A 13,862-nucleotide genomic window follows, 5' to 3' on the forward strand; every position below is an offset into this window, starting at 1 on the left:
TCTCCAGTGAAAAGCATGGCACCCCATGCTATTCATGGACACTTGCTTAAAGACTTGTACACAGGCTTGGTTTCTATTAACCTATGACTTCCCCTCACAGCCGATAGGTTTTTATTTGCACATCCTTTGTGTACAAAGACAGTTTTGGTGGCTACGCCATCATTAAACTCATTATTATCATGCTTAAACCTATAGATGTTATCCAGTTCTTCTGTTACATAATTGAAGCAGTAGTGAATTGTCTATCTTAAACTGCATCGCTGACTACATTTCATACTTCATTTGCTTCCAGCATAGACTAACCTTATTGGATGTCCACTATTATTTGAACTTTTAAGATTTTTTTTTCCTATTTCTAATATCTTAAGATTTCAAAAGACTTAAAATTATACAACTACAGGGCTCCATATAGACATCTAGCTTGAATTATACACTTTCTTTCATTGATGTCCCTGGACTAAAAGATGTTAAATGTTTCTAACCGCTGTACTTAAAGTCCATTACAAACTAAGACTACTGTTGTTAAGTTGAATAGGCATCTTATTTTTCACCTGTGCAATAAATAACTTCTATTTCCTTCTGACGTCTGCTTGCATTGCACTGAGAGTGCACTATTGATTAGCAATAGGTTCATGATTACAGCCCTTCTATAATTGTTAACACATTATTCATAAAATATTATTTTATTAATTTTTACTTGATTTGCTACTGGATGCTTAGAAATAGCTATGAGTATATTGGTAGAACCAGCACTTATATTTAATTACATTTTTACATTTCATAAAATTTAAATGATATAAAAATCCTGAGGAAGTATGCCACAAAAGTGATCTCAGTGGAAATTTAAATATGTCAACATTTATTTTTAAAATGTAGCGTGAAATAGACAACTTTAAAAGCTCAGCTTAAAAAAAAACTCAAGGAAGCTGAACTTGACTTTTTAAAGCACAAAAGTGCAATATTTAATGTAGGTCAACATGTTTAAATGGGAAAATTTTTTTCTAATTACAGCCAAATCCCTAGCTGTAATTAACCTAAAATTTGTATAATATTTCACAACAGACTCAGCATATACCACTTTCTTATAAAATTAGAAAGATCTAAAATTTTAGAGCTTATTTGGTGAAATAGGCATATTGCTACACCTTTGTTTATAAATTATAAAGTGGCTTTAGAGCCCAATAACAGATAACAAAATTTTGAAAATTCAGGTGAATTAGAGTTATTAGAGGGAAAATTAATACACTCTGTTCAAATACCATATGAGTAAGACATTTAAAATAGGAAACAATACTTTATATATTATAGAAAAATAATCTTCCAATCGATTTAATAAACTTTATGAATTCTCTCCATATATATATATATATATATATATGTTTATAGTATGGTATTCAATTTCTTTTAGTTTTCTCATTTCTTACCACCTTAATTTGGATAAGATTGAGCCTAGTTGAGAAATGACATTATACAGGTTTATACCTGTTCATAGTATAAGCACATCAGTTACCTAAATAATAAAATACTTCAATGATTAAGAGAAGAATTCCAATCTGGGAAAAAAGTATATGACTTACCTAAGGAAGTAGTTTAACTACAAAGTTTAGTTCTTTATTTTATCTATGTATAATAAAGAAGATTTTCAAAACCAAGACTTAATACAAAATATCTTTTGATGAGGCTATAATTCTTTAACTTTGGCAAGGTGTGTGTGTGTGTGTGTGTGTGTGTGTGTGTGTGTATTTAGGTCAACTAATGTGTTTCTTTTGTACAAAATATGAATTTATCTACTTTCTGAATAATGTAACATGAATAAAGAGGGAAAGAGGAGGTGGGCAAAGACAACTGACATAATTCCAAAATCTTCTTTTTAATACATCTTAACGAAAAGACATTCACCAATGAGTTGTTCTAGCTTTCCGAATATTAAAATCTACCTATTATGTGGATGATGGGTGGGATGCAAGAGCTTGGCAAAAGAACGAAGTTTTCATTGTTCATAACAATAGTCTCATTTGGTAAATAAAGGCCAAGTCTTCCTTTATGAAACAAGACACATTAACATCAACAACTGGAAGCATAATACAAAATCCCACTTATAAACTATCTATGCTTTCCAACTGCAGCGGCACGCATTTGGCTTTCTGTGCCTTCAATACCTTCCAAGGGAAATTTAAATGATGATTGAATTTGACGGTAACCTTTTTGAGGTTTTGTTTTCCCCATTAAACTTGTACATTTTTGGCTCAAGTTCCCCTTCAAGAATGTATTCACAAATGTGGTGAAACTGGAGGTAAATATCACTATCACTTTTTTTTAGCTTCATAGTCATATTCATAGCTATTTTTAAAACTAAGCAAAGATCTGTCTTTCCTACAAAACAATCATTTATAATTGCTTTTTAAAATCTTCTTGAAAAACAACTGAGATTCAGCTTGTTGAAGTTAAAATATATTGAAGACATTCACCTTTAAGCAATCATGTGTGATTTTTAAAGCAAACTTTAAGTTTAAAACAGCAAAAAACCACTAACTAGCAACAAGTATATATTTTAGTATATGAAAAAAAGAAACAAAAAATTTCTTTACTGCTGTTGATTGATGGTTGATAGGTTCCTTAATGTTAGTGCCTTTCACCCTGCTTATAATCTCTCATGAAATATTTTTTAAAAGAAAGCTTAAAAAGGTCTGCTAAAATGTTATAATTCCTATTTGATCTGTCACCCTACCTCTTTTTTCTTTCTGACAGCTGTTTGCAGACCTCCTGCCACCGCAGATTCAGGCTTCCCAATTTTTCCTGTAGAATGCTGGCATCTGTTTTTGAGGATTGCTGAATTATTTCTTCCCCAGTTGCATTCAATGTTCTGACAACAGTTTGCCGCTGCCCAATGCCATCCTGGAGTTCCTGTAAGATATCAAAAAGGCAAAACAAAAATGAAGCCCCATGTCTTTTTATTTGAGAAAAGATTAAACAATGTGCTACCACATGCAGTTGTACTGGCAAAGAAAGAAATATAAAAGCTCCATGTGAAAATTTTCCTATGAAACTGACATCCCCATATCCAAAGGATACAAGACAGAAAGACACCTTTTATGTGTCAGGGAAAAAAAGCACCCTCTCGGTTAGCTCCAGTTTTTATTTTTGTAAGCTTGTCAGCTAGAGGATGTTATAATGTCCTACAAATCAATTAGTTGGAAACCTTCTCAAGAGCAAATTCGATTTCTCGTCCCTACAAGGATGTTCCACGTTTAATAGTCTATGAAATGCTGTAAAATTTAAACATGAATAAAGTATTTGGGTTTCTTAGTGATTGTGGATATGAGAGGTGAAAAAGAACAAACATAGGTTAGTCACAGTATTAAAAAAAACTCTAGAGATATTTAAATAAAATTAATTGCTATATTAGAAGAAAAGTCATTTCAAATTCTGCCTGCATCAATGTATTTTGCATTATAAGCCACATAAAACGGAGAATTAATTGCTTTCAGGAGCATCCCATCAAGATATCCCTAAGGTACAGTAATAAATTTTAAAATAATCTATAGTCACCCGAACATTTTTGTGATTGTCAAGCTTAAATATTGTTTACTTTTTTCCTGAATGAAATTTTAAGAGTAAAGTATCAGAAAAATAGTTCAATCGAAAAAGAGAATATTACAACCAAGTACACACAAAAACAAAATGCTTTTTACCATTAAATAAAAATGGCAATTACGTTCTATTTAACTCTTTTAAAAAGATAATCTAGATTTTGTAAGGCAATTAAAATAACATATTAACTAAATATGAACCTTAGAAAATGAAATAATATCTGAGAACTTGAGATACCTACCATATTTAAATCTAAATGACTCAAATCCTTATGTCACTGACAGAATAATGTCGATCTGTAGAAAACTCTCCTAATCAATGTGATTCAAATTCTCTAATATTTTTATATTCTCCTCCTCCTTGACACAATAGCAAGCTTACATTAGACCCCAGTACATGCTTACTAAATGAAGAAATGAATGCATGTTTTCTGAGACTGAGGTAAAGCTCCCTTAGACTCTCATTTCACATAAATTTCTTGGCTTTTTTTTTTTTTTTTTTACTACAAGCAAAATTATTTTCGAATAATGGAAATTTTGGTAGCATACTTTTAGCAATTAAAATACTCTGTAAATCAGCAAAAAAAAAATGATAACAAGGTCATTATTCCAGTGACACGGTGCCTCACAATGAATATAAAACTATGCACAGTTACTGAACTATTCACAAGCTGTCCTGGCCATACTCTCTTGAATGCCTATGAGATGTGCTCTAGTAAACATGTGATACTTCCTTGTAACTAGTTGGCTTTGCTCCATTGCTTACATCTCACTCTTTACCACCTGTTCAGATCAGCGTTGCATGTGACAGTCATTGCTTAGTAATAGAGACACCAGTCATAACAAACTGTGTCTATATATTAGGTTGGTGCAAAAGTAATCACGGTTTTTGCCATTACTTTTATATCATAAATTCTTTGAGGTCAGATATTGTGCCTTATTCATGATTGTTTCCTACTGTTTAGTACAATGTCTGGTGAATGGAAGGTTTCAATAAGCATTTGCTGAGTGAACGCATGCATTTATGAATAAGGAAAGTGGGGAAGAAGCGGAGGGAGGAAGAGAGGAAGAAAAGAAGGGAGGAAAGGAGCGAGGTAGAAAGAAAGGAAGGGAGGAAGTTCAGGCTCATCATCACCATGGTGACATTAGTATTAATACTCATTACTCATCCTCCTAGAGATTCAAATAAATAAGCACAATTTTCTAGGTCTTGGGCAGTACATAATCTAGTTGAAAAAATAAGACACCGTTGTAAGTAATAATTTGTTACACTACATACAGTAGGATAAAAAAGCAAGGTGATCAATAAATGGTAGGCCAGAAGAGGGATGATCTCAGTGAAAAGGTTGAGCAGAGGAGACTTCTGGGTGAATTTGGAATTTAAAGAATCATAGGACTTAGGCATATGAAGGTTAGAGGCAGTGAGAGTGTGGCAGAAGTTAAAGCTTGTGGTGTGCAATCTCCATGACGTGACCAAGAGTATAAAATTGGGCTCTATGTCACTGTATGAGAGCAGGCGTTAGGGGAGGAGTACAGCCCTTGGTGTATATTGGGGCCTGGGCAGAGAACTTGAGGCAACGTAAATTATTAAGGCAACATGAACTATTACATGAGAATCACCATTGTTTTGGAATAAACTGGATCATGCAAGCATCAGTGACTACTGAAATGGGAAAAAAATTTTGCCTAAAACATAGATGTCAGGGAGGTATTTAGAGGGTAAAGACTATGGCTCATATTTGTTCTTTCAAGAGTGTCCAATACTTACAACTATTACTTCATACTTTTGAAAAATGCATGGGTACACATCAGATGTATACCATAGCGGTGCTTCATAGACTTCAATGCGCATAAAAATCTCCTGGAGATCTTATTAAACGGCAAGTTCTGCTTCATTAGGTCCGTGGAGGCACCAAAATTCTGTATTTCTTACAAACTTCAAAAAACAATGTCAATACTGCTGGTCCAGGAATACCTCTTTGAGTTGTAAGCTAATGGAGTAAATGCCTTTTGAGTCTTTGTTGAGCAATCAAGGAATTCTTATCGCTGCTTATAATGCTATAAACTATAGCATTATAATAGTATATAATAGTATAAAATATGCTGCAGCATTTTTATCTCAGCCTCTTTGCTTTGTAGTTTTGATCTTGGCCCTTTTGCTTCATGGCTGATGGCTACAGTGACTTTTACAACCTAATTGTAGAATCAGCAATGGTTTTATTATTTCAGTGTCCCAAATAAGAGATAGAATTGAATAGTTAAGAGTGAAGCAATAATTTAAAATTGTTAGATCTAAATCTCATTTATATAGAATCTCAAATCAGGGCTTTCAGGTTTTTTTAATTTTGTGAAAGAAGAGCTCATTAAATAGTCTACTGCATTTGTATGAGAAGGTTTTGCAACCAGGAGAAATATTTACAGTGCATGGCCTGCTCAAGGAGTTTTCAGTGATAAAGCATAAGAAAGAAAAATAAGGGATCAAAACAGAGAGTAATAGCTTGTATGTGGTGTTTTCTGAGCTGGAAAAGATAACACTGGATTTACAAAATTAAATGTAAAATCTCAATCAACTTTATTCACATAGTGAACAACATTAATTTTAATTCTATAGCTTCTAAATATTTTAAGTACTGAATCATTCATTACCAATAAAATTTCCAAGCTTTGATATCATATTAATGTACTGTTGTCATAGGCATTCTTATCTATTTCTCTGGCAATTAACATCTAGTCTTGGTTCTGGACAAAAAGAAAATCATAATTAAATCTGTTGGATTATTCATCATAGTTAGAAAGCTTATTGTGTTTTGATTCCAATATTAAGCGTTCATTATTAATAAGAAGTGCATATCTAACTGCCGTGGGGAGCTTTTCAAAATATAAAAGCCCAGAATTCCATTCTAAGTCTACTGAATCAGAATTTCTGGGGACAAAGGTATATGAAAGAGATACACTAAAAAAGAAAGGGGAGGTTACAAACATGTGGAGAGAATAGGGAAGCAGGAAGGACATGTAGAATTACTATATTATTTTCAACTTCTCTTCTGCTTTTTAAGTCAAAAGGTATTCCTAAATTATAGAAAATAACACTGTTATATATCTAAGTCCTTCGAGTCTGGTCAAATTGGGGGAAGGAAAGAGGAAATATAGGCAAAGAAAGAACTGCTACATTTTTATTTTTATACAGGGAAGGATATAAGAAAAAGAAACCACTACCTTTTCTATGAAAACATTACATACATTTTTTTAAAGGTCTATTTGTCAAACTTTCCAAAACTGTATGAAAACATAATAGATGAAAAATAGAATGTGACAAATGAAGAAAAGGAATAAGTTAAGAAGCAGTTATAAGAAATTGTACAATGACAGATTGGATGAATTATGTAGGAAATAAAAAATTGGCAAAAAATCACAAACTAGGGAGCAAGATAAAAAAAAGAAGAGATAAAATGCAATTGGAAGAAAAGATAAATACAGGGAAATAGAGGGAAGAAAAAGGAACCTTCAGTGAACAAGGAGATGTTTCAAGAACCCAATACTGAGATTTACTTGTAATTTTGTTCATGAATTATTTTGAGACAGGTTAATTATTAACCGAGTTTACTGATTGGTCAAGAGAAAAGATGTAACAAAATGAAATTTGGGAGAGTTGTGAAACAGACTTTTATGGTGCAATTTCCTACAAATATGGTGCTTTATCTTGTTTTTTAATCCTAAGATCATTCTCATTGTGTCTCTTTGTCAGTGCCAGGAATTCAGGAGTCTGAAAAACAGTTTCTGATACTTTTCTCAATGATAAATAAAGCAATTTTACCAGTCATGCTAATTAGTAGAAAATACAGCCAATACTGTTTTCAGAGATTTTAATGTGCTTCAGCAAGTATCTTTCAACTTCTCTCCGATGATGGATTTTTGTAAAGAAGCCAAATAAATACACAAACACTCAAGGCATATGCTAAGCACAGCAACAGGACCCATTCAACTTAGCCTGTCCATAGACTAAGGGATTCTGTCTTGGTGGAAGGTCTGATAACCTTGTGAGAGCATCTGAGGATAGTCAGAACAATTGAAAGATGGCTAACATTGGGGAAGTCTAGCAGTTAGCAAAATGGAGAGAAGGGCAAAATAGTATAGAAAAAAAGAGTGGAAAAACAGTATAGAAAGGCAACTAGGAAGGATAAGAAAACAGTGAAAAATGGCTGAAATAAATGGCCTTTTTTGGAGTAAAGAAAGAATGAAAGTTATAGGAGGTAAGAATCAAGGTCAAGGAGAGCTCAGAATGAGAAGGACAAGAATCCAGTCCATATATGAAGTACAAGGTAATATCCAAACATATTAGGACAACAGGGAGCATGAAAAGGACCATCCTCTTCTCCCCACTGCCTTCTCGGCTCCGTTCCCCACCGCTTCTCCTCCTCACTCTCAAGCTTAACTCCAATGCCCAGTAAAACTGAGTAACTTTCTACTTCCTTGACGATACTGATAAGTCGTGTAGGACAAATTCGTTACTCATCTTTAAGAGCATAAAAGAGGCCTAGGGGAGCTAAGTGCCCCTCCTTTGTATAGGTATTTATAAAATATTTCTATTTGTGTCATTCTCATATGTTTTGGACTGTACAGCTGAATACTAAGCAAGACCGAATGAGGGCTTTCTTCTCTTGAACAGAAAATACATCTCTAAATTTGAACTGCACCACAGATTCAACTTTTAACTAAGGACCTCCAGATCTTTTATTAGTCATTTGCAAGCAACTCAGTCAAATAAAAAGGTCCTGTCTTGTGCTATTCACAATAGCAAAGACATGGAATCCACCTAGTTGTGAAACAATGGTAGATTGGATAAAGAAAATGTGGTAGATATACACCATGAAATACTACATAGTCATAAAAAGAATGAAATCATGTCCTCTGCAGAAGCATGGATGCAGTTGGAGGCCATAATGATAAGCAAATTAATGCAGGAACAGGAAAAACAAATACTATATGTTCTCACTTATAAGTGGGAGCTAAACATAGAGCATACATGGATGTAAATATGGGAACAACAGATACCGCGGACTAGTAGAGGTGGGAAGGAGGGAGGGTGCGCATTGGTTGAAAAACTATCCATCAGGTAGGTACTATGCTCACCGTTTGGGTGATGAGATCTGTACCCCAAACCTCAGCATCATGCACTATTCCCCTGTGACAAGCCTGTACATGTACCCTCTGTATATAAAATAAAATTTGATTATTTTAAAAAGGAGCAGTCTTTACAATGAACAATCAGAAATAAAATGCACCTTTTTAGCCTCTTCTTTCTCCTGTTATCTTTTTTTTTTTTCATTTCAGTCAACATTTTTTGTACCTTACTAATACAAATGCTGAAACCATATAAATGTTTGCGTTCGTTTGTTACAGGAACTAGAGTCAGGAGCAGGCCTTGTTAGATTTCATTTAATACTCTCTTTTTCCTGTGAGGTATAATAGTAGATATGCTCTTGGTGCGATTTCCCATCTGCTCCTGATAATGGTTGCTATAAAAGAATAATGAGAATTCCTTCTAAAACTAGAAATAGACTGTTTCTTTTCCAAAGCAAACATCATGCCAATGAACTGAAGGAAAATTATGTACAGTAGCAATTTATTTTAATGGGACATTTACCTAATATCAAATTACAATGAAATCTCCTTTTGATGTATTTATCTTATTCATATCAGTTATATATATAGATTTGTTATTATCACTGTTATTAATGTGTATACCAAAATTAATTCATCATAAAGAGCTTTAAGTACTACATGTTTTGTAAGAGTATCTTGGGTTGTTTTTCTTTCTCTTCCAAGAAATGATGCCCTGGGCCAAAAAAAAATCATATGCTCTTCAATTTCAAGCAGAGATTCAATACAGTGTTACCTAAAGTGAGGAAAATATAAATATGTTAAATTTTTGCCCTCTGAAACTGAGGGCTACATTTTAAATCTGGCCCCAGACATGTTTTGGCGTTAGAACTTTGTTTGATTAATGATTTGAATGCCTTTAGGTGGGGCATGAATGCATTCAATCATTCTGTAAAGGCATTTGAATTGGTGGCTCTTGCTTTAAATAAAACTGTTATTACAAAGTACAGAACTTTGCAAAGCGAATAGGTTTTAGTTTGTTAAAATAAATGTTAGTTCTCTCTACGTTCACGGATTTATTTAATCCTTCTCGCCTTCTAACTCATTCATGAGAACTTCAGGACAAATAGAAAACATTTAAGGGCTGTGTTGTTCTCTCCATTTACTTAGATTTGTTAAGAAAACAAATTGGCCTTTCTCGGATAAAAAGGCATCTTGTCCACAGCTGTATTTGTTTTCTTATTAAGTGATCCTGGTTATAGAACATGTGACTTCAGGCATAAAATTCTTTCTACATAATTACTAGCATGATTCCGAACACATTAAATGTTTCATCGTGGAACATATTGCACGTAACTCAAAAAACACTGTCTCAGGACGTGATATTCAAAAGGAGGCATAGGTCATTTTAAAATTTCTAATTTCTCTTCTCTCTAGAGGTATTATCAATTTGGAGCCACAAAAATCATTCTTCAAAGCCATTTGGCGGGTAGAGGGTGATACAATATGTATGTGTGCGTATAGAAAAAGACAACAAAATTGTTTCTCAAAAATAAGAGAATGTGTAAGTAAACTAGATTATAGACTGTAAATATCTGATTGAAATATCTAATGTCATTGGTTCTAAAACCCTGTAGTTCTCTACTGGTATCTGCCATGCCTATATTTTCACTCTGTAAGTCAATCATTGATTGGATACCTCCTATTAGCCAGGCACTGTGGAAGGTGCTAGTCATCATTCTCTGCTGGAGGATGAATGGATTTGGAGGAGCCCTGGAATAGAAGTAAGGAGACCAAGTAGGAGATATCATGGTAGTTAAAGTGAGGAAAGACGGTCGCTTGGATTGAGGAGGAGTCAGTGGCAGAAATGGAGAGAAGTGCATGGAACCAAGTGACATTTGGAAAGTAAATGCACAGGACTTAATGCATTGGAGATAGAAATGAACGAGGGGGTATCAATCAGACAGTTGAAGATACTGGTCTGGAACTCAGAGGAAATATTAGGACTGAAAATATAACTGAGAGCATTATTGGCAGAGCTATGTCTAAAATTTATGATGTGAGTTTTGCTCCAAATGTGTTTGAGTCCCTTATTTTTATTGAAATGATTCTGGGCAAACTCAAAGCTAGTAATCATAATCCAAACATATTTTGGGAATCCCTGAGTATCTGCATGATGACTAATTTTGTCATTATTGACATTTGCTGCATCTAATATGTATTATTTTCATTTGCTGGCAGAGAGATTAATATCATAATTAGCATAATGTAGAAAATTGAGAGGCCGTATGATTCCCCCAAATTTGAAGAAAATAGAATATCGTTTTGATGAAGCTGCTTGTGTTTTCCTACCCTAACTCCCACCCACCTATTAGTAAAAAAAAAAAAAAATGGTCAAAGATGATTTCAAAATGTATTTTGAGAAAGTGTTGTGCTTTAAGAGAACAGAATTAAGCTTGTTCCTTAATACACTTCTGTTCTGTGTTCACAAGAATTCCGTGGGCCTTTGCTGTGGCATAGTCTTTAAATGCTGTCTAATGTAGGTAAATTGTTCCGTGCAGTAAGTGTTCTCTTTAGTGTGACTGACTCCAACAAATATTTAATTTAGGGTAACTACTAGGTGTCTGAAGTTTTACAATGATAAATAAGCTTGTATTTTCTTGCCGACACTCTCAATTTAATGGGGACAGCCTAGAAAATGCTGTGTTACAACATAACTATGGCGATTGCTTTGAGAACAAGATAGATCAATGAATTTGGCGAAACGGTAAGGAAAAGAAACAGACAAGTTAAGGTAATTATTATTATAAAGGCCTTAAAGACAGTCTTTTCCCCATTTCCTGTATCACTAACTACAGCGCTGAGCACTGCTCAGCTTAATAATTGCTTAAGAAATATTTATTGATAAATTGAGCAGAAAACTAAGCAAGATATTATAATCTTCTTGATTGCTTTCTCATTCTGGAAAGGTTCGAAAGTAACTTTTTGAAATATATACAACAGCCTAGAGTGAAAAAAGAGACATTTAAAAATAATTGTGTTTTTATCAAAGTTTCATCTCCTACCACAAATAACAAGTTATTAAGGAAAGCTTTCGTTTCTCAGGCTCTTGAGAATGGGAAGGCCTAGAAATACGATAAAGAGGGATCAAAACAGATCTCTGTGTCTAACATCAATTAATTGATTTTGAGCATTTAGCTTAGATTACAGAACCCCCAAGACATCAACTAACAATCCACATCTAAGCACATATTGGGCATCACTAAGCCTTATATGTCCCTCTTGCCAAGTTACACAGGCATTAAACACAAATTACTCTTTTTTTTTCCCCCAAGCCTTAAGTTCTGAGGTTAGGTTTCTTGTTTTCCAACTCATTATCTGTTGTATGGTAATACTACTCTCCTTCATGGAATTAGATGAGAAGAGGTGATGATAAAAAAAAAATTGTGCATCTCTTGTTGACTGGGCATGCCCTCTGCAAATCAAAAAAAAAATGCACAAGCATGGATTCTCTCCCCATTATCAGTACATTGTACAGTATCAATGATCTATATTTTATTGAACAACATACAAGCCAGAGGAACCTAAGGATAAAGCAAACAAATGACATAAGCAGACAATTGACATAAGCAAGTCATCTGTTAGATTTTTCTCAATCTGGTGAAAACTATAGGTTTTACTTTCTTATCAATTTAGCTTGTATGAAGGAAAAGATTAAATTATCAAATGTAAATCTTTTCTAATTTTTTTCTCTCTAGGAACGCTTCCTTCTTAAGCTACCACGTAGCATTTCAGGACCTTTTCAATCGACTGAAACCTCAAAGGAAATATTTTCAAGCCAACATCTACATCACTCCTAAAACTGGTTTCTTACATTCATTATATGATTTATTTGAATGACATCTGTATTTTCCAGTATCGATATCACCAGTTCAACTGTGTTTTGTCCCTTTTTTTTCATTCCTCCAATCCAAATTCTATTTTACTGATCCTAATTGTTATACTTCTTGCCCAGTTGATTCCATCATTATTGCTTTTCCTCCAGCCTGGTTATTCATTACCCTTCACCTATGTTATTAATACACCCTCCTAATTGTTTCCTCTCAAACTCTTTCACTGCATAAAATTCTACACAATCTTTCCAGATTAATCCTCCAGGTGCATAGTTCTTCTGGTGGACTCCCTGCTCAAAAATTTATACTGAATACTCAGTGCCTGCCTATTGAAGCCCAAATAGCTTATAGAACATTCAGAACCTCATAGCATCCCTGAGAGATACCTTTTTAGGCTTCTTACAATGACTAATTCTTCATCCATGCTTTAGCACAATTAGACAACTCACAGTGATGTCCTGGTCATTCTCTAGACCTTTGACTATTCTCCATCCTCCGTCATGTGTGTCTTTATCTCTACTTATGTAATCCTTTCATTCCAACTGACTAGACCATGAGATCCATGAGAGCAGGAACTATAATCTTTTCTCACTCTAGTGCCTAGTAAAGTGTTGCTTCCTGGCAGTGCTCAAAACATATTTGTTAAATGGATAAAGATGTGCCCCAAATACTATCTCTATTGTGAATACATTTTCAAGCAAAAGTTATCTATCCCATAAATTGTGAATACATTTTCAGGCAAAAGTTATCTATCTTATAAATTGTGAATACATTTTCAAGCAAAAGTTATCTATCCTATAAAATCATACTGTACTTGAACCGTATCTACTTCATTGTTTTTCATAGTCTATAAAAATTGAATTTTGTTATTATTAGAGACAAGGACTCATTCTGTCATGCAAGTTTGAGTGCAGTGGTACAATCATAGCTCACTGTAGCCTCCAACTCCCGAGCTCTAGTGATCCTCCACCTCAGCCTCTTGAGTAGCTGAGACCACAGGTGCATACCACCACACCCAGATAATTTTTAATTTTTTTTTGTGGAGACAGGGTCTGACTTTTTTGCTGAGGCTGGTCTTGAACTCCTGGCCTCAAACAATCCTCCCACCTTAGCTTTCCAAAGTGCTAGGATCATATGCATGAGCCACCATGCCCAGCCTAAATTTCATTATTTTGATTGAAAATTTATGATTGTCTTTAATTCAGGGACATTGTCTTCTTTACCTTCGAGGTTTCTACCATGCTCATCAGTTAATTTTTTTTTTTTTTTTTTTTTTTTT

At 34.0% G+C, this 13,862-nt stretch overlaps 1 protein-coding gene across 1 annotated transcript in view; it reads right to left on the reverse strand.

Moving 5' to 3' along the window:
* Positions 1-13,862, reverse strand: part of DMD (dystrophin) — a 2,251,240-nt gene that overhangs the window by 885,118 nt on the left and 1,352,260 nt on the right. Inside the window, exon 43 of the mRNA XM_032756167.2 lies at positions 2,729-2,904. Within this exon, the coding sequence (XP_032612058.2) occupies positions 2,729-2,904 (176 nt within the window). The remainder of the gene's footprint in view (positions 1-2,728; positions 2,905-13,862) is intronic.

Source organism: Hylobates moloch, unplaced genomic scaffold, assembly GCF_009828535.3.
Source record: "Hylobates moloch isolate HMO894 unplaced genomic scaffold, HMol_V3 SCAFFOLD_7, whole genome shotgun sequence".
Classification (NCBI taxonomy): Eukaryota; Metazoa; Chordata; class Mammalia; order Primates; family Hylobatidae; genus Hylobates; species Hylobates moloch.